General features: G+C 42.6%; 1 protein-coding gene across 1 annotated transcript in view; it reads left to right on the forward strand.

The window, feature by feature from the left end:
* Positions 1-27,543, forward strand: part of LOC143299160 (uncharacterized) — an 84,557-nt gene that overhangs the window by 23,529 nt on the left and 33,485 nt on the right. The window contains exons 4-13 of the mRNA XM_076612289.1: positions 357-508; positions 11,061-11,263; positions 11,722-11,813; positions 14,164-14,267; positions 15,561-15,715; positions 17,276-17,444; positions 19,293-19,508; positions 22,381-22,607; positions 23,056-23,237; positions 25,308-25,453. Coding sequence (XP_076468404.1) covers positions 357-508; positions 11,061-11,263; positions 11,722-11,813; positions 14,164-14,267; positions 15,561-15,715; positions 17,276-17,444; positions 19,293-19,508; positions 22,381-22,607; positions 23,056-23,237; positions 25,308-25,453 — 1,646 coding nt within the window. The remainder of the gene's footprint in view (positions 1-356; positions 509-11,060; positions 11,264-11,721; positions 11,814-14,163; positions 14,268-15,560; positions 15,716-17,275; positions 17,445-19,292; positions 19,509-22,380; positions 22,608-23,055; positions 23,238-25,307; positions 25,454-27,543) is intronic.

The following is a 27,543-nucleotide window of genomic DNA, read 5'->3' on the forward strand; positions in this document are numbered from 1 at the left end:
GCACGCACACACTCATACCTCCAACATGCACACACGCGTGCCCGCGCGCGTAACAATAACAACAACAAAACGCACTTCCCACATGCACACAGACACTCAGTCGCACAGACACAGACAAACAGACAGACAGACACACACACACACACACACACACACACACACACACACACACACACACACACATACACACACACACACACACACACACACACTGAGTTAAAATGTTCCGTAACGCTGTGATAGTGAATTTCAGATCCTCAGTTGAGAACTATGCGCTTATGGTGTTGAAATGCATTGGTGCGTGGACGGGGTCGAACGTTTTAGGATTTGGGAGCTTTCACGGTTTTCTTTTCCAGGTTAGCGACGTGTCGTACGACGATCTGCTGACGTCACTTGGGGAGTTCGGATGGCGTCAGAAGATGGTGGCTGCGTTAGTCAGCTATCATGACACCAATATTGCCTTTCAAATCATATCCTCTGTCTTCGTCATGGCAGTCGTGTCACATCGGTGAGTCACCATCATCATCATCATCATCACCATCATCATCATCATCATCACCATCATCACCATCATCATCATCATCACCATCATCATCATCATCATCACCATCGTCATCATCATCATCACCACCACCATCATCATCATCATCACCATCATCATCATCATCATCATCATCACCATCATCATCATCACATCATCATCATCATCACCATCACCATCATCATCATCATCACCATCATCACCATCATCATCATCATCACCATCATCACCATCATCATCATCATCACCATCATCACCATCATCATCATCATCATCACCATCATCATCATCATCATCACCATCATCATCATCATCATCATCATCACCATCATCATCATCATCATCACCATCATCATCATCATCATCATTATCATTTTTTTTCTCTTTTTTTATCATCATCATCATCATTTTTTTCCCCGGACTTTCTTGGGTCGACCACCGTTTTATTTTGTATATGAATTCATTATAACAATTCAGAGTAGATGGAAAAGAAAGGGGGAAAAAACAAAGAAAGAAAAAAAAATTGAATAGTGTACATTAACAATGACATCGTCATCATAAGTCATTATAATATATTGTTCTATCAATTTGGTCAAGGTGGACACATTTTCATCATGTGTAACAGTGCAGTTTTATAACATATAATAGACATTATACCTAGCATCGGCATAGAGTTACGGACACTTTACTTAGCTAACGTAATGTGGAAAGAACACAACCCACACATGGGATATCTTATGTATGAACACATTTCCTCTAGTTTTCTATACGTGACTATATAAAACACCCATTACACAGTCATGTTAAACATTACTGCAGACACAAGTGCACATGAATACACACATGCATATATTATTTACATACTCGCATACTTACACATTCACGTACATCTGTTCTTCAAGTTTAAAAAATATCATCGAGTCTTCATTATTATTGTGCATTTTGATCTTTCATAATATTTTGTTATGGGTTATTGTTTTCAAGAAGTTTAAAATATGAACACCATTTTTTTCGAAAATACAACGCTTAACATTTCCGTTGAATGCATACATCATTTTACTTTATAACTATTTCTTAAATCATTCAGAAAGTGCTCTGTACATGGTTTAATCTTATTTATTCTGCATTTATAAACAAAATATTTTGCAAAAAGAATAATATAGTTGAAAGTTTCATCTATTTTTGTAATTTCATCATTTCCAAATAGAACTAATTCTATGTTTAACTTAACATTTGAGCAAGTATCACATCTTTCTTTTAAAACGTTCTCTAATTCCTTCCAAAACAATTGAGAGAACTTGCAAAACCATAGATAATGTTGTACTGAATCTATTTCATTTTTACAGAAATTGCACTTGTCACTGTTTGTAATACCCATTTTCTTCAGAATTTTGTTTGTAACTAAAATGTTGTGACAAATTCTGATTTGAAACCACTTCAATTTTATCTCTTTTACTTTTTTTATTTGCTTCATGGTGGTTACCCAATTAACGATGATATCTAATTTTTGTTCCCACTTAACAAAAGAATTTATATTGTAAATAAAGAGTGGTTCAAGAAGTATATCATAATATATTTGCGAGCCTTTCATAGTAGAGGATATTAAGTGTAGTGCTTTCGATTGTTCATTACAGGTTTTATCACTTAGATAAATATTATGTGTAATTAAGTAACGTTTTATCGAATGTATCAATCCCATATACACTAAATAATTTACATTAATATTATATTTTTCTGTAAAGCACGTGTAACTAAGGAAGCACCCCTTCTCATCAACAACATCTCTAACCAGAAATATATTCTTGTTTGTCCAACATTTGTAGTGGATTGTGTTGTTACCAACTTCTCTAAATTTGTCGTTATAAAAGAGGGGCTCTGCAAGTACCTCGTGTGGCTCTTTTAATTCTATTTGTTTCGTAAAATTCTTGTATGCCTGAAAAACATCTTTCCAAAATTGGTTACATTCGATATTTAGAAACTTTCTTGAACCATACAGATGTAGTGAGGTAATTTCTTGACATTTTATTAGTAAGATTCTTTTCCACTTTGGTGTTCCTGTGTATAATATCCTTATCCATGTTATCTTAAGAGCACGGGGGGGTGGGGGGGGGGGGGTGTTCCATTTCATATTCTTTTCTGAGAGATATTTCCTTTTCGAATTTTTCATACACCCTAACCAAACATTTAGCGTTTTGTCATAATTTAACTTCAGACCTGAAAATTCTTCAAATCTATTTAGTGTTTCGAATAATTTCTCATACGATTCTTTATCTCCATCTAACGTAAATGTTGTGTCGTCAGCAAACTGACTAATTTAAAATTCGGTGTTCAATATGCTAATGCCTTTAATACCCTCATCTTCCCTTATTTTGCATGCCAGAATTTCAGAGCACGATACAAATAGGTATGGCGAAATCGGGTCTCCCTGGTGGCACCCCCTTTGTATTCTGAAACTCTGGGATACCTTACCATTTGCTATGACATATGACATAATATTTCTATAAAAAGTGCTTACCCATTTACATATATCTTCTCCAAATCCAAAAGCGTTTAAGACCTTGTTCATATATACCCAGTTTGCCGAATCAAATGCCTTTTCAAAGTCTATTGAAACTAGTAAGCCTGAAATGTCTTCTTTTTCTAAGTAATGCATGATGTCATATAGTATTCTTACGTTATCACCAATGCATCTACCTGGAATGAAACCTGTCTGATCTTCATTTATTAACTTAGGCAGGACTGAATTCTACTAGCTATACATGCTGATCCTATCTTATAAATAACGTTTAACGAGGATATAGGCCTCCAGTGTTTTAAGTATTCCCTTGGTTTATCCCCTTTTGGCAGGCATGTAATTAATCCTTCTTTCTGTGTCGTTGACATTTCTCCACTTAGAAATCCTTCATTCAGTGATCTCACAACAAAGTCACTAATCTCCTTCCCCCCCAAAATTGAAAAAATTTAGTCATTCCATCCGTACCTGGACTCTTGTCGTTTTGCATTCGCCCAATAGCATCTGTGGCTTCTTGTCTTGCAATTAATCCTTCTAGTTGTTTTGATTCTGTCTCATCAAGTCTGGGTAAGTTGTTTACATAAAACTAATATCTAAATCTTTTACATTCTGTTCTTTGTATAGGTCTTCATAATAATGTCTTGTCGCCTTTAGTATTTCATCTGTTTTTGTCAGTATATTACTTTGATCTGTAAATAACTTTAACATGTTTTATTATTATTATTATTATTATTATTATTATTATTATTCTTGTTGTCGTCGTCATCATCATCATTATCATTATTAGAGTTGTCGTTTTGTTATTGTTATTGATACTTATATAGCGTGATGAGAGAGACCAAACCCACAGCGCTTTACAAACACGGAGCCACTTGCACAACAAGCTTCCGACCTGGGTGGAGCCCACATAAACACTGCTCTTAACATGTTTAATGAGTGTTTGAAAGGGTGTGCTGAATGTATGAAAAAGCGCGTTTCTGTTAACAAAAATGAAAAATCTGATGATTGATTTGATAAAGAATGTGTAATTAGTAGAAGGAATATTTATTATTAAGAAAGATTATTACGAAAATACAGACGTTCGTCAGACAAAACAGTTTATCATGAATGTAGTATAAAAAGGCGTGAGTATAAAAAGCTAATGGCGAGGAAAGAAAAGCGATCTTTTATTGTTAGATAAATTGGAAACTTCAGTACGTAATCAGAATGAGTTTTGGAATACTGTTAATAAGACATCATTTAAGAGAAAACAGCCAAGAAATAGTATTAGTATCGATAGCTGGTTCAATCATTTTAAGTCACTGTTAGAGAAAGAAACACTAGATGATAATGCAAACGAAGCTCTTTGTGATAATGACGATACTGATGGGTTCATGAACCGTCCAATTTCGAAGGAAGAAAGTTTAGTTGCTTTTAGGAAATTTAAAAAATCGTAAGGCAGCCGGTCCTGATGGTATCATCGGTGAACTGTATAAAAACTCTTATGATCAGGTTGTTCTTTTTTTTCTAAAGCTGTTTAATACTGTATTTGATAATGGTGTCTTTCCTCAAAACTGGGTAGAATCTATTGTTGTGCCATTATTTAAGAAAGGCGACATAAATAGTCCAAATAATTATAGAGGTATTAGCCGCAAATTATTCAGTACAATTATTAATGCTAGATTGCAGGAATGGGTTTATGAACACAACATTACAGGTGAGCATCAAGCTGGGTTCAAGAGAGGTTATTCAACAATCGATCATATGTTTACATTGTTAGCTTTGATACAGAAACAGTTCTATCTCAATCGTAAATTGTATGTAGCTTTTATAGACTTTGAGAAGGCATTTGATTCCATAAACAGAAATTTACTTTGGCCAGTTTTACTAAAATGTGGTGTGAAAGGTAAATCATATAAATGTATCAGGAGTATGTACGATTGTGTTAAATGTAGGATTTGGTGTGGCGCTCAGTTGACAGATTACATTAATTGTACAGCTGGTGTTAAGCAAGGTGATGTGTGTAGCCCAATATTGTTTTCATTGTTCATAAATGAACTAGCTTTATAAGTGATCAATAATGGAAGACATTGTAATATTGTTGTGTTTTGAAAAGGGTAAGAGAAAGGTGGTTTTATAATGGTGTTACAATGCCTGTTGAAATGTTTACAAGTATTTAGGGATTTTGTTTTCCACACGTTTAACTTTTAGTATCGCTTGCAAGGATCTTGCCGATATTATGGCAAAGAATGCTTTGATATGTATCATGAGAAAGTTATCTTCGTTGAATAATACTTCTTTCAAATTATTTGCGAAACTGTTTGTCAGGTACAACCCGTTATGCAGCATGGATCAGAGCTGTGGGAACTGAGCAAAGCTGCTCTTCACTGTGAATCTGTGCATTTGTTTGCCATCAAGAAATTTCTCGGCGTAGATGTATGTACACCTAATGATTTGATATATGGGGAAACTAACAGGTACCCTGTTTACTTAAACTCTGTTGTTCAGTGTATTCGCTACTGGCCGAAGTTGTCAGAAATGGAAGAATCTCGATTACACCGTGAAGCTTATAGAATGTTCTTTGAACTAGATAGTAGAGGGAAAAAGAACTGGGTATCAGATATGCGTGTTTGTTTGTTTGTTTGAGTATGGTTTTGGTGACGTTTGGTTGAACCAGGGTGCTGGTAAGGTAAATGGATTTATCGATGTTTTCAGACAGCGTTTGAAAGATTGTCGATGGCAGAAATGGCATAATCATATTCAGGATAGTGAAATATTTAATATATATAGAAGCTTTTGCAATATACATGATATAAAACAATACTTAATGCTCAATATAGATAAACATTTCAGATATATAACGATTAAATTTAGGTTAAGTGTATCTGATTTGGCTGTCAGGTCATTAGATCTGCTACTGGTAACCTGTAATCCAGTACAACCTGTTCAGGGTCGGGTTGCCGGCGACTAAACCGGCACTCCCACCGCTCCCTTCCGGGACTGGTGAGGCGGGTGGCTAGACACTCTTATGGAGATCCATAAAAGGGCGTTGGCTCAGGAGAGCCACCGACGGCCATCTAGCTCCACCGTGCTGTGTGCATGCCACACGCAGTTGGCCCCCGGGGTGTGTCTACCCATGCATGCGAAGTCTGGATCCGGCAGAATCTGCGGAAGAAACCTATCGGTTTAACGGAGAGGAAGGCGGTTACAGCAACGCACTGTGGAGTGCAGAGAGCAAGATGAGACACCGAAAGGATATCTTGGTCATCCACTGCATCCGTGCTCATCCTCCAGTCGTCTCGACTTAGTCTTGCCACTGGAAATTGGTGGACCCGGACGAGAGAGTGAGGTCGACGTTGCGCAACTCCTCTTCACTTTAAACAAACTCATCGCGCAAGTCATCAGTCATCCAAAATGACCTTTCATCCTTCATCATTTCATCACCCCCAAGTCCTGTGGCGACAGGCGAGCGACGAAACGACAGGTGTGGGTACACTGGCAGTCGCAGCCGCAGACCTGCACGCAGGCGGCTCAGGCCCTAGGGTCGTTCTTCGTCGACAGGAGCAGCGATGGAGCTCGGCAGCCGTCTGAGCGTCTGAGCAGCCCTCTTTAGGAATGCACTGCTCACCTCCCTGGCATGAGGAAGGGGCTAGAAAAGGTGCCCTAAAAATTGCCTGCTCCATATCACCCTGGCCAGCATACCGCGGCTGGCGGGGACCCTACATCAGCGGTCGAAACAAGAAAGAAAAGAAAAAAAACAAGGATCGTTCCTCTCACCATTGGTGCTTGGAACATAAGGACTTTCCTGGACAGAGATAACGCGGACAGACCCCAAAGGAGAACGGCACTAGTTGCATCCGAACTCGCCAGATACAACATTGACATCGCAGCCTTGAGTGAGACTCGGCTTGCAGGCGAAGGCGAGCTCTGTGAACAGGGATCTGGTTACACCTTCTTCTGGAGTAGACGAAGAAGCGAAGAGCGACGTGAGGCTGGCGTTGGTTTTGCAGTAAAAACAGCACTTGTCAGCAAGCTAGCTGGAATCCCAAAGGGAGTCAACGATAGGCTTATGACCATGAAACTCCCACTGGCATCTGGCCAGAAGCACCTCACCATTGTCAGTGCCTACGCCCCAACCATGACCAACCCTGGATGAAGTGAAGGCGAAGTTCTACGAGGACCTTCACTCTGTCATTGCTGCTATCCCTAAAGCAGATAAGCTCATCATTCTTGGGGACTTCAATGCTAGAGTTGGCTCTGACTACATCTCCTGGGATGGAGTGATTGGAAAGCACGGTGTGGGCCACTGCAACCCAAATGGATTGCTTTTGCTTCAGACCTGTGCAGAGCACGAACTGCTGATAACCAACACATTTTTCTGCCTCCCTACCCGTAACAGGACGTCATGGATGCACCCTCGCTCAAAGCATTGGCATCTCATCGATTATGTCATCGTCAGGAAAAGGGATAGGCAAGATGTACGTGTAACAAAGACCATGTGTAGCGCCGAGTGTTGGACAGATTATCGCCTTGTAGTCTCGAAGCTGAATATTCGAATCCAGCCCAAGAGACGCCCCCAAGGCCAGAAGGCTCCAAAACGGCTTAACATCGCTAAGCTGAAAAACATCACCATCAAACAGTCCTTTGTAGAGCTGCTGGAAGATCGTCTGGAATCCGCCTCTCTGGACAACCAGAATGTGGAGTCTGACTGGAGGACCCTGCGTGAGCTGATCTATAGTACAGCTTCAGAGACCCTGGGACCCATGACCAGAAAGCACAAAGACTGGTTTGATGAAAACTGTGATGAAATCAAGCAGCTTCTGGATGAGAAACGCCGTCTGCATCAAGCCTACCTGAGCAACCCAAAGTCCACATCAAAAAAGGATGCGTACGATGCCATCCGCAGGACTGTTCAGCAAAAGTTACGCCAGATGCAGGATAAGTGGCTGAGTGACAAAGCTGATGAGATCCAGGGACATGCTGACAGGCACGATATGAAGAGGTTCTATGATGCCTTAAAAGAAGTCTACGGCCCCACATCCTCAGGATCATCCCCCCTCCTCAGTGCAGATGGGAATACCTTGATCACCGAGAAGGAGAAAATTCTCGAACGCTCGGCTGAGCACTTCAACAGTGTCTTAAATCGCCCTTCCTTCATAAATGATGAAGCCATAGACTGTCTCCCACAAGTCCCCATCAACGAAGCACTGGACGATCCGCCAACACCTCTTGAGACCCAGAAAGCAATCCGTCTGCTATCCAGTGGCAAAGCACCTGGCTCAGACTCCATACCAGCAGAGGTCTACAAGGATGGAGGCACTGTGCTGACTGAGAAGCTCCATCAGCTGTACTCACTCATGTGGAAAGAAGAGACGATCCCCCAGGATTTCAAAGATGCATCTATCATTCACTTGTACAAGCGAAAGGGGAACCGGCAAGCCTGTGATAACCATCGGGGCATTTCCTTGCTCTCCATCGCAGGCAAGATACTTGCCAGGATCCTACTAAACCGCCTCACAGCACACCTTGACCAAGGTCATTTGCCTGAGAGCCAATGTGGATTCCGGAAAGAGCGCGGAACCACCGACATGGTGTTTGCTGCAAGGCAGCTGCAAGAGAAATGTCAGGAGCAAAATGCTGATCTGTTCTCCACCTATGTCGACCTCACTAAGGCCTTCGACACCGTGAGTAGAGAGGGACTGTGGAAGATCATGGCCAAGTACGGATGCCCTCGGAAATTTATTTCTTGGTCAGCCAATTCCATGAAGCATGCAGGCTCGAGTCCAGTACAATGGCGAAACATCTGCTCCTTTTGCTGTCACAAATGGTGTCAAGCAAGGCTGCGTCCTGGCTCCAACGCTGTTCAGCCTCATGTTCTCTGCAATGCTTACTGATGCCTTCAGAGATGGCGATGTTGGAATCGGCCTAAAGTACCTGAACAGATGGCAAGTTGTTTAACCTCAGAAGGCTTCAACCAAAAACGAAGGTCATGACAGACATCATCAGAGACTTTTTGTTTGCTGATGATTGTGCCCTCAACGCTGGATCTGAAGCTGACATGCAACTCAGTGTCGACAAGTTTGCCACTGCCAGCAGGAACTTCGGCCTTACCATCAGCACGAGGAAAACTGAAGTTCTCCATCAGCCAGCCCCAGGGAAACCCTACGTTGAGCCCAACATCACAGTCAACGGTCAGAGACTTAGTGCGGTGGAGCGGTTCACATACCTTGGCAGCACACTGTCACGAAATGTGACAATCGACGATGAGTGAACGTCAGAATTGCAAGAGCAAGCGCAACTTTTGGTAGACTCAATGCAAATGTCTGGAACAGAAGAGGCATTAGTCTAGAGACCAAGCTAAAGGTCTACAGAGCAGTAGTTCTCTCCACACTACTGTACGCCTGCGAAACTTGGACAGTGTACCAACGACATGCCAAGAAGCTGAACCACTTCCACACAACATGCCTCAGGAAGCTACTGAACATTAAGTGGCAAGACAGGACCCCAGACACAGAGGTGCTCGCAAAAGCCACCCTTCCCAGCATCTTCACCATCCTGATGAAGTCCCAGCTTCGCTGGGCTGGACACGTGGCGCGCATGCCAGACCATCGGCTGCCCAAAAGGCTCTTCTATGGCGAGCTGCAACAAGGGAAGAGATCACACGGAGGTCAGAAGAAGCGCTTCAGAGATACTCTGAAAGTCTCTCTGAAAGCGTTTGATATCAACCCTGACACCTGGGAGGAATCTGCAGTGGACCGTGACAAATGGCGCGCTGCTGTGCACAAAGGCGCCAAGTTGTGCGAGGCCATCAGGACTGCTGCAGCTGTTCAGAAGAGGCAGGCCAGAAAGTCACGGGCAAACACGCTCCCTGACAATGGTATGCCTGTCTTTGTCTGCCCTAACTGTCAGCGAACATTTCGTGCGCAGATTGGACTATTCAGCCATCTGCGCATTCACAGATAGATTCATGAGCATCCTCCCCCCCACCCCACCACCACCCTCCCCCCATCCCCCAGCTGGATGACAACGATGGTCATCATCGATCTCGATGGACACACCACCACCATTATAGATACAGAGAACATAATGAAAGAGATCTGATTTGTCAATTATGTAAAACATTCAAGGAAGACGAATTACGTTTTGTTTTATGCTGCCCAGTCCTTAGTGAGATTAGACTAAAGTTTATTCCACACAAGTATCACCAATATCCGTGTGCCTTTAAGTTTAGTTTTCTGATGTCATCCACAAGACAACGTGACGCGCACAATCCATGTTTCTTATATAAAGCGTTCAAACTTAGAGAAATTGTAATCTCGTAGTCTGTCATGAACTACTGTTTCTCATGTCAAGTGTTATTTTGTTGAAATCTGATTTTGTTCTTGAATGTTTTGTAATAGTACTTGTTCACTCACCCCTTCATGAGGGGCTATGGCCTGATGAATAAACCTCTCTCTCTCTCTCTCTCTCTCTCTCTCTCTCTCCGTGTTTTATTTATATGATTAATCATCAACCATTGATCCATGACAGGCGTGATTCACCTCTTTCGAATTGATGTAAGATCTGATTTGTTCTGTTTGCTGTCGTGACTTGATATTAACTCTGCTTTCGTGTTGGAATGTATGGATGATCTGTTCTAGTTCTGTAGTCATCTTGGATGGTCATGCAGTTAGATTTTGTTACGTGGTACAATGGCTTACTAAAAACAATCCTCGGATGAGCTATTGAGGAAGGGAGACAGAGGGGAAAATGATGTAAACAAACAACCTGACAACATTGCTGAATGGACGGGAACACCATTTGCAAAGACCAGGCATTGTAAAATCGACAGATCTAGCTGCATCTGGTGAAGGGCTCTGTGTGGCTTTTTAGTGAGAAGAAGAAGAACAAGAAAAAATTAGAAGAAGAAGATGATGGTGATGATGATGATGATGATGAAATCATCTTGACCGAACAATACAGATGATAGAATTATTACCTTCGGAGCCGGACCTGACCACTCAGTTTCCTTGTCGTTTGACTGTACAGGTGTGCCATACCCGGCCTGGCCAATGACACGTGGACGATACAGAATGAAGGTCACGCTCTCCTCGTGAACTTGACCATCCCGCCAGGTGTCTCTCAGCCTTACTCTGGATGTCTCACCTACACTGATGTCTGGCTTGATGGCCGGAACCGAACACAGCTGCATGGTTCTGCAGACGTCGATGTGGAAGACTACAAGGGAAACGGTAAGGATTGATTAATTGACATGGATACAGCGCCCCTCCTCGGCCAGAGACGAAGCTCCAACAACCATACACAATTCTATGTCTGTATGTTTTCACATAAATATGAACATTTTTACATTCGCTTGGAGGCGGCGTGGTACAATCTGATCCAGTGTTCACCAGTGACCGGGGTTCGAGACCCTGTTTCGGCATGGTGTCGTGCCCTTGAAAAAGGCACTTTACTCCGATTTTCCCACACAACACCCAGGTGTAAATGTGTACCTGACGTCAGCTTAGGATGGCTAAAACGGCGGACTGGGCCCTGCATTCAGTATTTTAGCTCTTGACACAGTGGATTTGAACTGACTGTCCCGGTGGTCGTAAAGGTTACGGGGCCATTAGTCTTTCTGTTGTTGATTTTGTTGTTGTTGTTGTTGATGATGATGTTGTTGTTGTTACTAGCATTCTTCTGTGTTTAGGATTCCCGCTTGGCAGCACTAGAAATTCCACGACGGCATGCGATCAGTACGTGTACGACACTTCCAGATACGAGTCTACGATCACCATGGATGTAAGTTTTCAAGAATCGGCAAAGCAAGACAGTGCAAAAGGGATATTTCACATGCATCATACCAAAACAAAAGGGGGGTGTGGGGGGAAAGACTAATGTAAAAATGTAAGCAAATAAAACAAAGACCGCACGAGAAAACAAGCAAATGTGTTTACATTATTATCAAGTCAGTTTGGGTTTTTTTTCCCCTAGCACACGCCAGTCTCCAATCTTCTTTTCTTTTTCTCCAGATCACTGGAGAAGATGATTATTTCAACTTTTGGCTCACGTAGTTGCTCACAATCTATGACCTACATACCAGTCTGCTTACCGTGCATATCATTGCACTGAAACCGCTTTTGTTCGTGTGTTGAATGATGTTCTCACTGCACTAGATGACAATCAAATGTCTGTCCTTAGTTTGCTTAACACCAGTGCTGCGTTTGATACAACACATCATAACATTCTTCTCCATCGACTTCAACACACTTTTGGTATAAATTGCTCAGATATTTTACTCATTAGATCACTTTTAATTGACAGAACTCAGACTGTAAGCATTTCAGGCTGTATGTCCAACCCATCCACTCTGTTGTATGGTGTATTACAAGGACCTCTCCTTGGACCTTTTCCTTTTCTTTCATACATATAACCTCTGGACATTCCATCAAAAAACAGTGATTTCACTGATGACAATCAGTTGTGTAGTTCTACCCCTGACCTATATTGTTGTTTTCAGAACATGCAGTTGTGCCTCAATGATGTAAAATGACAAGAAATTGTATCTGAACGATGGGAACACAGAGGCATTGTTAATGGGTTCTCAGAAGTCTCAAAATTACCCAGATTCTGTCATGATTGGTCAATACAATATTCGCTTCTCTGAATTAGTGAGAAACTCAGGTGTTATGTTTGAAAACAAACTCTCAATGAAAAAAAAGTGACTAAATTCTGCCAAAGTGCACACCAGGAATTACATAGGAGTTTTGTGCAACATGTCCTCACCATCGAAGCAACCAAAACTCTCGTCACTTCCTTTATTCGTTCCCGCCTTGATTACTGAATTCATTTCTAGCCGGATCTTCCCAATTTTTGATTGATAAGATTCACAAAGTTCAGAATGCTGCAGTTTGCCTTGTTTTCAAGGCTTCCGAGAAAACCCCTACTAAACTTCTGCTGTCTAAACTCCACTGGCTTCCTATTGCTCAGAGAATTGATTACAAAATTTCTTGCATGTGTTTTAATACTTTATTCTGGTTCGTACCCTCAGTACTTGTCTGATCTTGTTCAGCCTTATGTTTTATCCTGTTCATTGCGATCATCTGCTGCTTCACGTGTGCTCTGCACCCCACATCGTAAAAAGAAATTAAAAGAACAGTGTGGCTTTTCATTCCTTGGTTCTATCACCTGAAATGAACTTCTCCTCGATATTGATTTTTTTTTTTCGCTTTCTAGGCCCCTGTAAGGGGGTAGAGGACAATATGAAACCCCATAATTATTATTATTACTATTGTTGTTGTTGTTATCATTATTTTGTTTTCATTTTCTTGTTTTCTTTTTATCATTATCATCAGTAGTAGTATTACTAATAGTAGTATTAGTATCGTTGTTGTTGTTGCTGTTGTTATTGTTGTTATTTTCATTATATGTTTTGTTGTGAACCAGTAATGCGTTTGTGAAGGTAGGATGACACTTTGTTCACAGATACTTTCCCTGGCTCGTTGTTCTGTGTTGTGTAGCTGAAGAGAACACATAACTACAGATCAGATAATCATTACTACAGATCAGATAATCACGTCTATACATCATGCATGTTGATTTCATGAGGAGAGTGTTTTTTTATCATCAGAATAAAATCAACGGGGAGTGTTTAATTCACCCTGGGCAAAAACATCAGGACTGTTGTTGTTGCTTTTTTCTCTTACGCCAGTCCCAAGCCCAAATGATAATGTTGGGCAGCATCTATCTATCTGTTTATCTGTCTAACTATCTATCTATCTATCTATCTATCTGTCTATCTATCTATCTATCTATCTATCTATCTATCTATCTATCTATCTATCTGTCTGTCTGTCTGTCTGTCTATCTATCTATCTATCTATCTATCTATCTATCTATCTATCTATCTATCTATGTATATATATCTATCTATCTGTCTGTCTATCTATCTGTCTATCTATCTATCTGTCTGTCTATCTATCTGTCTATCTATCTATCTATCTATCTATCTATCTATATATATATATATATATATATATCTGTTTATCTATCTATCTGTCTGTCTATCTATCTGTCTGTCTGTCTGTCTATTTATCTATCTATCGATCTGTCTGTCTATCTATATATCTATCTGTCTATCTATCTATTTCAGCTGGACCTGGTGTGTGGCCGCAGCATGTACCGGTCCCACGCCCAGATGATGATCATGTTGGGGTGTCTTGTGGGCAGTCAGATGGCTGGACTTATATCTGACACGTGAGTTTCAGTTTCAAGGAGGTGTCAGTCAAAGACAACTAGGATGTTGAGAATGGTACAGGGTTTGTGCAATGTTTGAGACAACGATTGTTGACTGTAGACGGCAGGACTGGCATGGCCACGTTCAGGAAGTGACAGATGTGCTGAAAATAGTTTCAGTTTCATTTTCTCAAGGAAGCGTCACTGCGTTCGGACAAATCTTTGTACGCTACACCACATGTCACAGCCAGATGCTTGACCAGCAGCATAAACCAAAGCGCTTTGGTCACGTATGTGTATACCTTTCAGAATGGATTTCTTTTACATAATTTTGCCAGAGGACAATACTTATTTTGCCATGAGTTCTTTTTCATGCACCAGGTTCGTGCTGCACGGACTTCAGTTTATCGTCTCATCTGAATGTCTGGACTCTCTGTTTAATTTTCCAGTCAAACTTGGAAGAACGGGCAACACCGTGATTCGAACCCAGATCCTCATGGACATTATTGGCAGATAACCATTCTGACACCTTCCTGTTTAAAGTGACAAATAATGTGGAGCCATATATCGAAATTGCACTGAACAGACATGTAGAATATGCTATAACCAAGTTAAGATTTGGCGTATCAGACCTTGCCTGTCACCGGTTTAAATTCGGCGAGAGTTGATAAAACACTGGGTTAGTTGATGCCATAATTCACAAGAAGACGAGAATGATTTTATGCCTAAGTTTAATAATAGCCCATGCCGCGTATAGATTCAATTTCTTGTCATCCAGGAATGATATTGTATTGTATAAAAATGTTCTGTATTCACAAACCTTAAAACGCAATATGGTTATAACTTATAGTATCAATATGAGTTTTTCACCATAATAATCATATTAAGAATAAATATCAGAGACTGTATTAATGGAAAATTGATTGTGTGATTTGTATATGATATCCCCTTTCAGCTAGGGACTAAATCTGAATAAATCATTCCGTATTCGTATCTTCCGTCTCTCTGTCTCAGTGTCTTTCTCACTGTCTGTCTCCATCTCTGTCTGACTGTCTGTCTGTCTCTGTATATCTCTCTCTCTTCCCTTGTCTCTCTCTGCCCCCCCCCCCCCCCCCCCCCCCCCACCACCACCCCTCTATTTCTCTCTCTCTCCTCTCCCTCTCTCTGGGTTTGTGCACGTGCGCATATTGTGTGTGTGTGTGTGTGAGTGTCCCTGAGTATCTGTGTGTGTCCTTGTGCTGTTGTTTGGTGCCTGTTGTTGCTGTTGTTCAATCTTCAACCAAACTCCGAACGACAGGCCTGTTTGTTGGTCAGCTGGGGTCGGAAGCTGCCCATGACGATCCTGATGATGGTCAACGTGGTGTCCATGTTCTGCATTACCCTCGTCAGACACTACAGCGTCCTGCTGTTCGTGGTCTTCCTGGTTGGGATGTCCTGCATGGGAGCCGCATGTTCTGGATTCATGATCGGTGTGCATGCATCGTTAGAAATGATCGTGACGAGGTTGATGATGATGGTGATGGTAGTAATGATGATGATGATGATGATGGTGATGGTGATAATAATGATGATGGTGGTGATAATAATTGTGTTGATGGTGGTGTTGATGATCATTATCATCATCATCATCATCATCATCATCATCAATTTAGAAAGAAGAGAATGCAGTAACATAAGATAAATTTTGATAAGAAGCGTCAGATTTTCAAACCATTCTTCTTCAGGGACTGTGTTACATGGAAATGACAGTGTAGGTAAAGACAAGACCTGAGAAAAAGTTATGAGTATTGCTCAGCATACATAGCATAGGTGTGCAGAGATGTGAGCACAGATCAGGTTGTGGACATTCAGAGAAAATGATCACAGGATGTGAGAAGAAGGAAATTAATGTCTGGAATGGAGAGGGGGTAAAAGAAAATAGGGGGAAAAAAGAAAAGAAAAACATTCAGTTCAAAAAACATTGGAAGGTGAGTTTGTAATGAGGGAGACGTTACCCATGTCATCTAATTGATTGACATGGATACTTATATAGTGCCCACCTTCGGTCAGAGATCAAGCTCTAAGCGCTTTGTGAACACGAAGTCATTTGAACAGCAGGCTGCCAACCTTAGAGCTGCACTCATCATTGGTTTCCTGTGTCATCCAGTTAAATTTCATTCAAACACACACACGCATGCACACCCAGGCTGTACTTCACGGCCTGTTCCTGGTCTGTACACACACACACACACACACACACACACACACACACACACACACACACACACACACACACACACACACACACACACACACACATATATATATATGCAAGCGCACGCACATGTATATTAGAGTGGATTTTACAATGAAATTTTGCCAATGGCAACTCTGTAGTTGCCGTTGGGATATAATTTATATATATATATATATATATATATATATATATATATATATATATATATATATATATATGCATACATACATATACATATACATATCTGTGTGTGTGTGTGTGTGTGTGTGTGTGTGTGTGTGTGTAATATTGTTCTTCAACAAAACACCGAACAATGCAGCCTTTCTGTTGTTGTGGGTTCTTTTACATGCGCTACGTGCATGCTGCACACGGGACCTCTGTTTGTCGTCTCATCCGAATGACCAGCATTCACGGTCTTGAGGAGGGGAAAAAATTCTGGCAGGTTAGTGATTCGATCCATTGCGCGAGTAGTGACGTGGACAGTCAGTCACGTGAAGAGGCAGTCAGTCACGTGAAGAGACAGTCAGTCACGCGAGGAGTCACGTGGACAGTCAGTCACGTGAAGGGACACTCAGTCACGTGAAGAGACAGTCAGTAACGCGAGGAGTCACGTGGACAGTCAGTCACGTGAAGGGACACTCAGTCCCGCGAGGAGTCACGTGGACAGTCAGTCACGTGAAGGGACACAGTCACGTGAAGAGACAGTCAGTCACGTGAGGTGTCACGTGGACAGTTAGTCACGTGAGTAGTTCCACTGAGCGCTCTGTGGTTGGTATCGGTGTTGTTGGAGCAGGACTGGAGATGTTGGGGCCATCCAAACGAGTCTGGCTGGGGGTGATGACCGGGACGTTCTTCAGCACGGGCCTGCTGGTGCTGTCCCTCCTGGCCTACTTCCTCAGAGACTGGACCAGTCTGCATCTCGCCTGCTCTGCCTTCACGCTGCCTTACCTGGCCTACTGGTGGTGAGTCACATGCACGCACGCACGCACGATAGAACGCACACACACACACACAGGGTTCAAATTTCGTGTCGGTCATATGTCATTGACGTACACAAAGTTGAACTGTATGACAGCCAGTCGGTCACTTAACATAACTTTTTTCGAAAAAAAAAAAAACGGTCGTGCTGAATGGGCTTTTGAATATCTTTTATTATCCTGCTGGGGTTTGAATCTCAACTGGGGGAGTGGGGGGAGGTCTGCTCCGTTCAAATGACCCATGGTGTCCTGAACCAAATCTAAACTCTGCACATATGCACTCACACACACACACACACACCCGCGCGCGCGCGCGCGCGCACGCACGCACACATACACGCACGCACACACACACGCATGTTCTAACACGTACTAATCAATCTCTGCATGTGTGTGTGTGTGTGTGTGTGTGTGTGTGTGTGTGTGTGTGTGTGTGTGTATAATGGGCACACAGCCTTATCAAGCAGTCCTGAACCTATTGATGGGCCCCCGTACAACATCTTCATTACCCTCATCACTGCTCGAAATATAGAAAACAAATGCCCCAAATTCTGGAGCAGCAAAATAATAATGATCATCATGAAAACTAAAATGTTGTTGTTGTTCATCTTCTCCTATTCTTCAGAAGGTGGCAGAATGGTTAAGACGATTATCTGTCAATACAGTATCCCTGAAGGTCTGGGTTCGAATCCTTGTCTCACCCTTTCTCCCAAGTTTGACTTGTATATCTAACTGAGCGTCTAGTCATTCTGCCATGGTAATGTAAGTGTTGTCCTCTGGCAAAACTATGGAGAAATCCATTCTCACAAGCACACAGATATATAACTATGCATGCTCTCAAGCCCTAAGCGGGTTGAGTTATGCTACTGATTAGGAATCTGTTTGGCAGATGTGGTGTAGGGTATATGGATTTGTCCGAATGCAGTGGCGTCTCCAGAAACAAACTGAAAACTGAAACAACTTGTGCATTCGTCGGCCATAACTCCCTTTTTTTTCCCTATGTACGAGTGGGATTTTACGTTCATGACCATTTTTACCCGACCAGGTAGGCAGCCATACACCGTTTTCATGGGTGTGCATTTTGTGTATGTGCTTGTTTCCAGAACCCAATGAACGCTGATATGGATTACATGGTCTTTAACGTGCGTAACTGCGCATACACACGAAAGGGGCTACCAGATCTGCATATATGTTGAACTGAGGTCGTGAATATATTCACCCTTAGCCCACCAGATGTGCCGAAACCTGGGATCGAATTCGGGAATTTGAAAATTATAGATAGATAGATAGGTAGGTAGGCAGGTAGGTAGGTAGGTAGGTAGGTAGGTAGGTACATACATATATACATACTTACGCCAAAACCAGGGATCGAATTGGGGAATTTAGAAAAGATAGATAGATAGATGGATAGATGGATAGATTGATAGATAAATTAGTTGATTAATAGACAGACAGATAGATAGGTAGGTTGGTGGGTAGGTAGATAGATAGATAGATAGATTAAAACAGTAGTCTATTCACGGTCTTTAAAACTTGTAAATTGAAAATCAGCAAATTTTCGCTGGAGGACACCATCTTCAGGCTGGGGCACGTAACAGAAATAAAAACTTCACGGCTGATTGAACAGTGGGTAAACAGCAGGGAAAACTGGGCAGGTTAAGGAACGTTAGCTGCATGCAAAGCAACGTTATGTTCGTAAGCTAAATACTCACACAATCACACATGCACAATCACACATGCACAAGTTCAGAATTCATTCGCCAACCTAATATATATATATATATATATATATATATATATATATATATATATATATATATATATACATTGCAGGCTGGTTCCCGAGTCTCCCCGGTGGCTGCTGATCAAGGGTCGGGTGAAGGAAGCCCAGGTGATCCTATCCCGAATTGCACGTGCCAACAAGAAGACCTTTGACCCCGCTGTCCTGCACTCTCTGCATATCAGCAGCGCCCCACAGATGTCGCTGTGGAATGTGTTGTTCCACACCCAGAAGCTCATTGGCCGTCACCTCATCATCTTCTTTTCTTGGTGGGTGAGACAGAGAATTGTATTGCATTGTGAGTATGGTAGCCTCTCAAGGCCTGACAAAGCGTGTTGGGTTACGCTGCTGGTCAGGCATCTGCTTGGCAGATGTGGTGTAGCGTGTATGGAATTGTCCGAACGCAGTGACGCCTCCTTGAGCTGCTGATACTGATAGCCTATTGTATTGTATTTATTGGTGGACTTGGAATCATGGAACAGCTCCAATGTGATAGATCCGACAGATACATTATTAGCCATTTAACCTTGCATTTTGTTTGTTTGTTTGTTTGTTTGTTGTTTTGTTTCACTTCTTTTGTATGTGCGGTTTTGTTGTTTTTTGTTGTGTTTTTTTGTGTGTGTTTTTTTTTTTTTTGTTTGTTTGTTTTTTGTTGTTGTTTTTGTTTGTTTGGGGGTTTTTTTTTTGGTTTGTTTGGGTTTTTTTATTTTTGGGGTTTTTTTGTTGTTTTTGTTTCGTTTTGTTTTGTTTTTTCGTCATAGCGTCCTTTCAGTGTCATTACCCTCAAGCCACACATCCCGAGTCGCCCCTCCCCCACACACCAATGCCAGGCATGGTCTCAATGTCAGCAGTCCATTTGACCTTGCGTGTTTCAAGCCACTAGTACGGACTAAACTGACTGTTATGAATGGCAATGCTGTTTCAAGTGAGTTTTACTGATTCGCAGAAGTAGGCACAAGAAAAACAGATATAAGTGTGACCAAGCGCGCTATGCTTGCTCCAACACTATTCACGCACAAGCTACAGCACACGACGTTTTCCCCTCCTAACCCGCGCACAGAATGTGTGACGTCACTCTGCTTACATCATTTCGTTCTCGCCAGACAGCCTACTCACGGCTCGCCTAGTGTCGCATCGTGGTATGTCATTGGCTGAGCCGAAACTTGTTTCTGTTCCACCGTAATTAATTAATAACTCTTTTGTCAGATCAGTAAACTACAAGTATTATATACTGGCAGAATCATCGCAATTCCATCTTTAAGTCTATTCCATTTGTGTTTGCCAACGTTAAAATGATTTAACGCAGTTTGTAATTTTCCGCGACGAGCTCGTTAAAACTGACCCTGTTCAGGTGACTTAAATTAAGATTATAAATTTATCTTAAATAACCAACACTTCATTTTATACTCATTATAAAGTAGGTGTTGAGCTCATTCTTTTGCAACTTATCCAATGTAAATCGGTTCAGGAATCATTTAGAAATCTGTCACTGAACACCTTGAAACAAACACAGTTCTCATCGGATTTGGCCACATTTAGTGACGATCTGTTTGCAGCACACGTGACGGCCTTTGCGGTCCGCTTAACTTGCATAAATTGGCACAGTGAGTGATGAGTGGTCATTTCATACCTGGTCAGTCATCTGACCAGAGCCTGCTCTCTCTCTCTCTTGCTGCGTCGAGCAGTGTGTTGTGTCGTGTGTGTCCCCACAACGGCTGACACCTCGCTACGTATCGCTGCACTGTCTTCTTCTCATTATTTCTTCTCTTAGGTCTTTTCTTCTTAGTTTTCTCTTTTTATGTTCTTATAACTATTGTAAATAAAACAATAGAAAACCCATTTGTGACTGGCCTCTATATGTTCCTGGCCTGTGCGTGGGATCTTGTCTATCCTTTCATTCAGTCAATATTTAGTTAAGTTTTTTTGTGCCGTACCCTTGAAGAACCACTCGGTACACGGCTACATAAGTATTTTTGAAAAAATAATAATGATAGATTTTTTATTTTTAAAGAAAAAGAAAAAAAAGACACAACTCTTGTAATATCCCGTGATCCCTGAATATGGGCCAAGGTCATCACTTTGATCAGTGTTCGTAGTTCTTGGGTGCTTGAAAAGCGGATTTTTGATGGATGGACAAATAATTGTATGCACACAGAGAATGCTTCTTGCCACAACAAATTTCCAAGAGAGGACCAGAAAAAATATACATTCATCCGTGTGCTGAATTTCGCTGTCACAATGATCGACAACAGTAGTAGTTGTCATACTCCACGGTCACGCATCACTCCGTTCACTCAGAAGGCGCACCAATAGACAGACAAAAACTGTTTGTAACTTTCCCGCTTTTAAATTTATACTCAATTTATCAAAATATTTCAAATCAATTTAGGCACACACACACACACACACACACACACACACACACACACACACACACACACACACACACACACACACATTCTCTCAGAAATCTAAATATTGAAATGAATAATCTCATCATTAGATATTGGCAATGATCCAATTGATTTATATTCTCCTCTTTTGGCCGTTCCTCTAAATGGCTCAAGATTTCTGACTGGCCCCTCCTGGTCCCATTTCCTTCAAGCAACAACACGTGGCAAGATTCTCGACTGGGCCCCTCCAGCCCCAGTTTTTAAGCATGCAGCTCCAGGGAGCTCCTACGGACCCAGGGCAGGTAGGACGTGCTGACGTTCCACACGGCCACACCACTGGTACCCGAACCAACAAGATGTCAACAAGTGGCAGCAGAGCCCGAGCTGTATGGGCCTGCAGCTCAGTTAGAGTTGACACTAAACCTTGGTCACAGTTTTTCATTTTATAATTGAATTCACACTTGAATTACTTTTCACAAATAGTGCAGCCACTCAAGACAAGAGGCTAAATTGCTGTCTCACCTAACTGCCCAAAGTAGTACACATTTTCCACTGAACTTCAAATCATCGTCTCAAAAATTACCTCATCCATTTTCACCTGATTCCTTCTCAGCGCTTCCACACTTGGACAGATCCTACAAACTACACCATGTCTGCTGTTAAAACATGAAGTAAATGCCTGACATTTGTCGAAGCCCAAAGCTCTTATCTCCCCTGGAGAGTCTGCCTGAGGTTTTCTATGTTCAAGGTTTGTGGCCAGTTTTTCTTACTACGGGGTGAGTTACAACGTGGGGTCACTAGGGGGCAACGTGTACCTTAACATGGCGACTGGGGCACTCATGGACATCGGTTTCTTCCTGCTCTGTGCCCCCTTCATGACGAGGTTCGGTCGGCGACCGCTGAGCAGTGTCTTCTTTTTCGTCACCGGTGTGGCCTGCATCGCCACTCTCTTCCCCGTCATCTATGCGTCTGAAGGTGAGCTCTTACTACATGGCAAGGCAATACGATATTGTTTATTGTAAGAAACCCTGCGAGAGTACATGAAAATGTCACATATTTCGTGTAATTCACACAAAATATGAAACACGTTTTGGCATTGTTCTCAAAATGGACATATCAAATGATCGGTCATCGATAAATTTGGAGAAAAACAAAAACAACTGAGCATGAGCAACATATCAAAAAAATTATCATTGCTCACAGCAGACATGAGAGAAGTGAATGTGCATTTATCCCAAACACAAACAAGACATGGACATGGGCTCAGCTGTGTGTGTGTGTGTGTGTGTGTGTGTGTGTGTGTGTGTGTGTGTGTGTGTGTGTGTGTGTGTCTGATGTACCCATTTTCTTTTCGTTCTTCTAGTTCTTGTTCTTGCTCTGCTCCTCCTCCTCCTCATCACCATTATCATCATTTTTTTCCCAGACCAGCAGTGGATGACGGTGGTCCTGGCCCTTATGGGGAGATGTTCCATGGCCGTGGCGTTCGCCTTCATCTGGGTTTACTCCTCAGAGCTCTTCCCCACAGTCATGCGTAACTCTGGTCACGGCGCGGCCTCCATGTGTGCCCGTGTGGGGGGCCTGGTGGCGCCCTATGTGGCCAACATGGTGAGGGCGGCTGATAGAGTAAAACGGAGCAAAATGTCGCCTATCATGTTCAGTTATATGTTTACACTGAAACTAGTTGAGGGATGCAGTTGCTGTTGAGCTTTTAGACTTCTGGTACGAGTGCTTTGTTTTGTGTTATTGTGAAGCTGGAGCTCTATGTGACTAGTTTCCAATGTTTGAATTTCGGCAACGTTTCAGAGAGGATTATATAATTATTGTGTTCCGTTACTTTGGGTGATCGTAAGGGCCTGATCATACACTTCCCTGGGTCCAGTAACACTCTTCTCTACCGTTGACCCATACTGCATTCCACAATTACCTAGTCTCCTTCCCAAAAACACCAGCTCTTGTCATGATCCCACTTCCTTCTTCAAACCCCTGCTCTTCCTTGACCCCCACTACCTTCCCCAAACCCCTGCTCTACCCTTGACCCCCACTACCTTCTTCAAACCCATACTATACCCTTGGCCCCCACTACCTTCCCCAAACCCATACCCTACCCTTGACCCCCACTACCTTCTTCAAACCCATACTATACCCTTGGCCCCCACTACCTTCCCCAAACCCATACCCTACCCTTGACCCCCACTACCTTCTTCAAACCCATACTATACCCTTGACCCCCACTACCGTCCCCAAACCCATACCCTACCCTTGACCCCCACTACCTTCTTCAAACCCATACTATACCCTTGGCCCCCACTACCTTCCCCAAACCCATACCCTACCCTTGACCCCCACTACCTTCTTCAAACCCATGCTATACCCTTGGCCCCCACTACCTTCCCCAAACCCATACCCTACCCTTGACCCCCACTACCTTCTTCAAACCCATACTATACCCTTGACCCCCACTACCTTCCCCAAATCCATACTATACCCTTGACCCCCACTACCTTCTTCAAACCCATACTATACCCTTGACCCCCACTACCTTCCCCAAATCCATACTATACCCTTGACCCCCACTACCGTCCCCAAACCCATACCCTACTCTTGATCCCCACTACCGTCCCCAAACCCACTCCCTACCCTTGACCCCCACTACCTTCCCCAAACCCATACCCTACCCTTGACCCCCACTACCTTCTTCAAACCCATACTATACCCTTGGCCCCCACTACCTTCCCCAAACCTATACCCTACTCTTGACCCCCACTACCTTCCCCAAACCTATACCCTACTCTTGACCCCCACTACCTTCCCCAAACCCATACCCTACCCTTGACCCCCACTACCTTCTTCAAACCCATACTATACCCTTGGCCCCCACTACCTTCCCCAAACCTATACCCTACTCTTGACCCCCACTACCTTCCCCAAATCCATACTATACCCTTGACCCCCACTACCTTCCCCAAACCCATACTACACCCTTGACCCCCACTACCTTCCCCAAATCCATACTATACCCTTGACCCCCACTACCTTCCCCAAACCCATACCCTACTCTTGACCCCCACTACCTTCCCCAAATCCATACTATGCCCCAGACCCCTTCCCCAAACCCCTGAACTACCTATCCAAACCATGATGAGACATATTGTGGGGTCGGCGACAGACTGAAATGAAACGATTATTACCCATGTTACCCCATGAAGTAAAGGCTCTTTTCTCTCAATATATTTGTGATAATCCACGATGACTATTTTAAATCATTTCCATACACATTGGATGTGACAATGTTCAAGTTACTAAGTACTGATGTTTTCATATTACAATAGTACAAAGGTTACGAAACGAATTTATATTTCAAAAGGGTGGTGGAATAAGCAGTATAACTCCTTTTTCATTTCATTTTTACATCCCTTCAAACAAACGAATAATCAAAGACATACTTACAAACACGCACGCACGCACACGTGCACACACACACACACACACACACGCACTCACTCACTCACATAAATACACACAAACGCACACACACACACACACACACACACACACACACACACACACACACATACATACATACACACACGCACGCACGCACGCACGCACACACACACGCACACACACACACGCACACACACACATACACTAATAGAATATGTTGCAACTGTCCAGTCTCTGGACGGAGCGGCCGGCAAGGCGATACCACTGGTCATCTTCGGGGTGCCTTCCATAGTGGTCAGCCTTCTGACCCTCTGTCTGCCCGAGACTCTCAACCGTTCTCTGCCTGACTCTGTGGAGGATGCCGTCAGCATGAGCAGGTGAGCTCAGCCACCATCACTGGCCTCTTAGGAACCGAACTCAGAACTCAAAACGTTTATATTCCATGCTTTAAGATCTTAGGCATATCTTTTCTTTCAATATTTGTCAGCAGCTTTTGACACTATCGACCACTCTATCCTCTTGAACAGACTTAAAACTTCCTTTGGTATTCGTGACACTGCACTAGCAATGGATCAAGTCTTACCTGTCAGATCGCACACAGAAAGTATGTGTAAATGGTAGATACTCTAGAGTATCTGCCTTGAAATATGGTGTCCCACAGGGGTCCGTCCTAGGTCCTGTTCTTTTCGTGCTGTATGCGGCTCCTGTGTCGGATGTCATCAGTCATCATGCGATGTCGCATGAGAGCTTTGCTGATGACACACAACTTTATCAGTCGGCTTCCATAGCTGAATTTGATGCACTGGTGACTCAAACACAGGAGTGCATTGCTGGCCTAAAGGACTGGATGACTCTCAACAAGCTGCAATTAAATGATGATAAGACTGAATTGATGATAACCTGTCCAAAGAAGTTTCGTCAACATCCTTCCTTTCCGGACTCTGTTCTGATCAATAGCACACCTGTTTCACTTTCTCCCTCTGTTCGCAGTCTTGGTGTAATCCTAGACCAGTCTCTTTCCTTCCAACAGCACATTTCGAATATCTGTAAAGTTGCCTATTTGGAACTGCGTAGAATCAGCTCTATCCGCCACTCTCTCTCTCTACCGATGCAACCAAGACACTTGTATGCTCTCTGGTTCTCTCAAGATTAGATTACTGCAACTCTCTTTTGGCCGGCCTTCCCAAATATCTGTTAGACAGACTCCAACGAATCCAGAATAATGCTGCCAGACTCATTTGCAGAGCTTCTAAATTTGACCATATTTCTCCTCTTCTTCAGTCTCTCCACTGGTTGCCTGTTTCTGATCGAATAGACTATAAGCTATCCACTCTGACCTTTTCTGCAGTCAACGGATCTGGCCCCAAGTATCTTTCTGAACTCATCCATATCTATACCCCGTCTCGCCAGCTACGTTCTTCCTCTGATACTCGACTTCTCAGGATACCTCACGTTAGAAGTAAGACCTATGGACACAGATCGTTTTCTTTTCAATCGCCAAAGACGTGGAACAAGCTCCCTGATAACCTCCGTCATTCTGATTCCCTCGCATCTTTTAAATCTCGTCTCAAAACTCACCTTTTCCCTCAGCAATAAGTTCAGTTGTGGCAGGTCCACTTCCTTTGCGTTAGCTGTGCTTGACTATGTGTGTATACATATGTATGTGTACATAACTACATGCATATATATGAATGTGTATTGTGTGTGCGTGTGTTTATGTAAGTTTGTGCCTGCCTATGTGTGCGTATGTGTTAGGGTAGCTGTTAGATACACATGTATGTTAAAATGTATGTATGCAGCGTGTGTGTGTGTGTGTGTGTGTGTGTGTGTGTGTGTAGTCACATTTTGGTGTGTGTATGTAACATAGATATGATGTATTATGTTAACAAAAGCGTTTTTGTAAAGCACCTAGAGCAGATTTCTGGATAGTGTGCTATATAAGTATCCATTATTATTATTATTAATATGTCCGTGCTGATATACATCTATTACAAATAGCACACACGTGAATGGAAGGAAAAGGTACCTATGCAGAAGGACATACATAATGAAGAAAACACCCCAACACCCATACATACATACTTATATACATACATGTAATCAATAGACCAATAAATCAATTCGTAAATAAATAAAGAAATAATGAACTCGGTAAGTTATGTGCAATTGAGAAAAAAAAAACTTCCTGTGTATAATCAATTATCCTTTTTTTTTCTTTTTTAGATTATAAAATGTATACATGTGAACTCGCTCACTGGATAGGATTATCAGTGGCTAAAAAATGGTCTTCCTTTGTCTTACCATGAAGGCTTCTAATTGTTTGTCAGTGTTTTCTTACTAACCGATGTAACGCCACAAATCGTCCTTACTTTCTAAGATCCCATGTGGGACTTTCTGTAGCTACCACCACCCCCAGCCCCCCACCCCCCAACCCCCAACCCCGGCCCCCCTACCCCACTCTGACTTC

The sequence above is a fragment of the Babylonia areolata genome, chromosome 24 (genome assembly GCF_041734735.1).
Source record: "Babylonia areolata isolate BAREFJ2019XMU chromosome 24, ASM4173473v1, whole genome shotgun sequence".
In the NCBI taxonomy this organism is placed as follows: domain Eukaryota; kingdom Metazoa; phylum Mollusca; class Gastropoda; order Neogastropoda; family Buccinidae; genus Babylonia; species Babylonia areolata.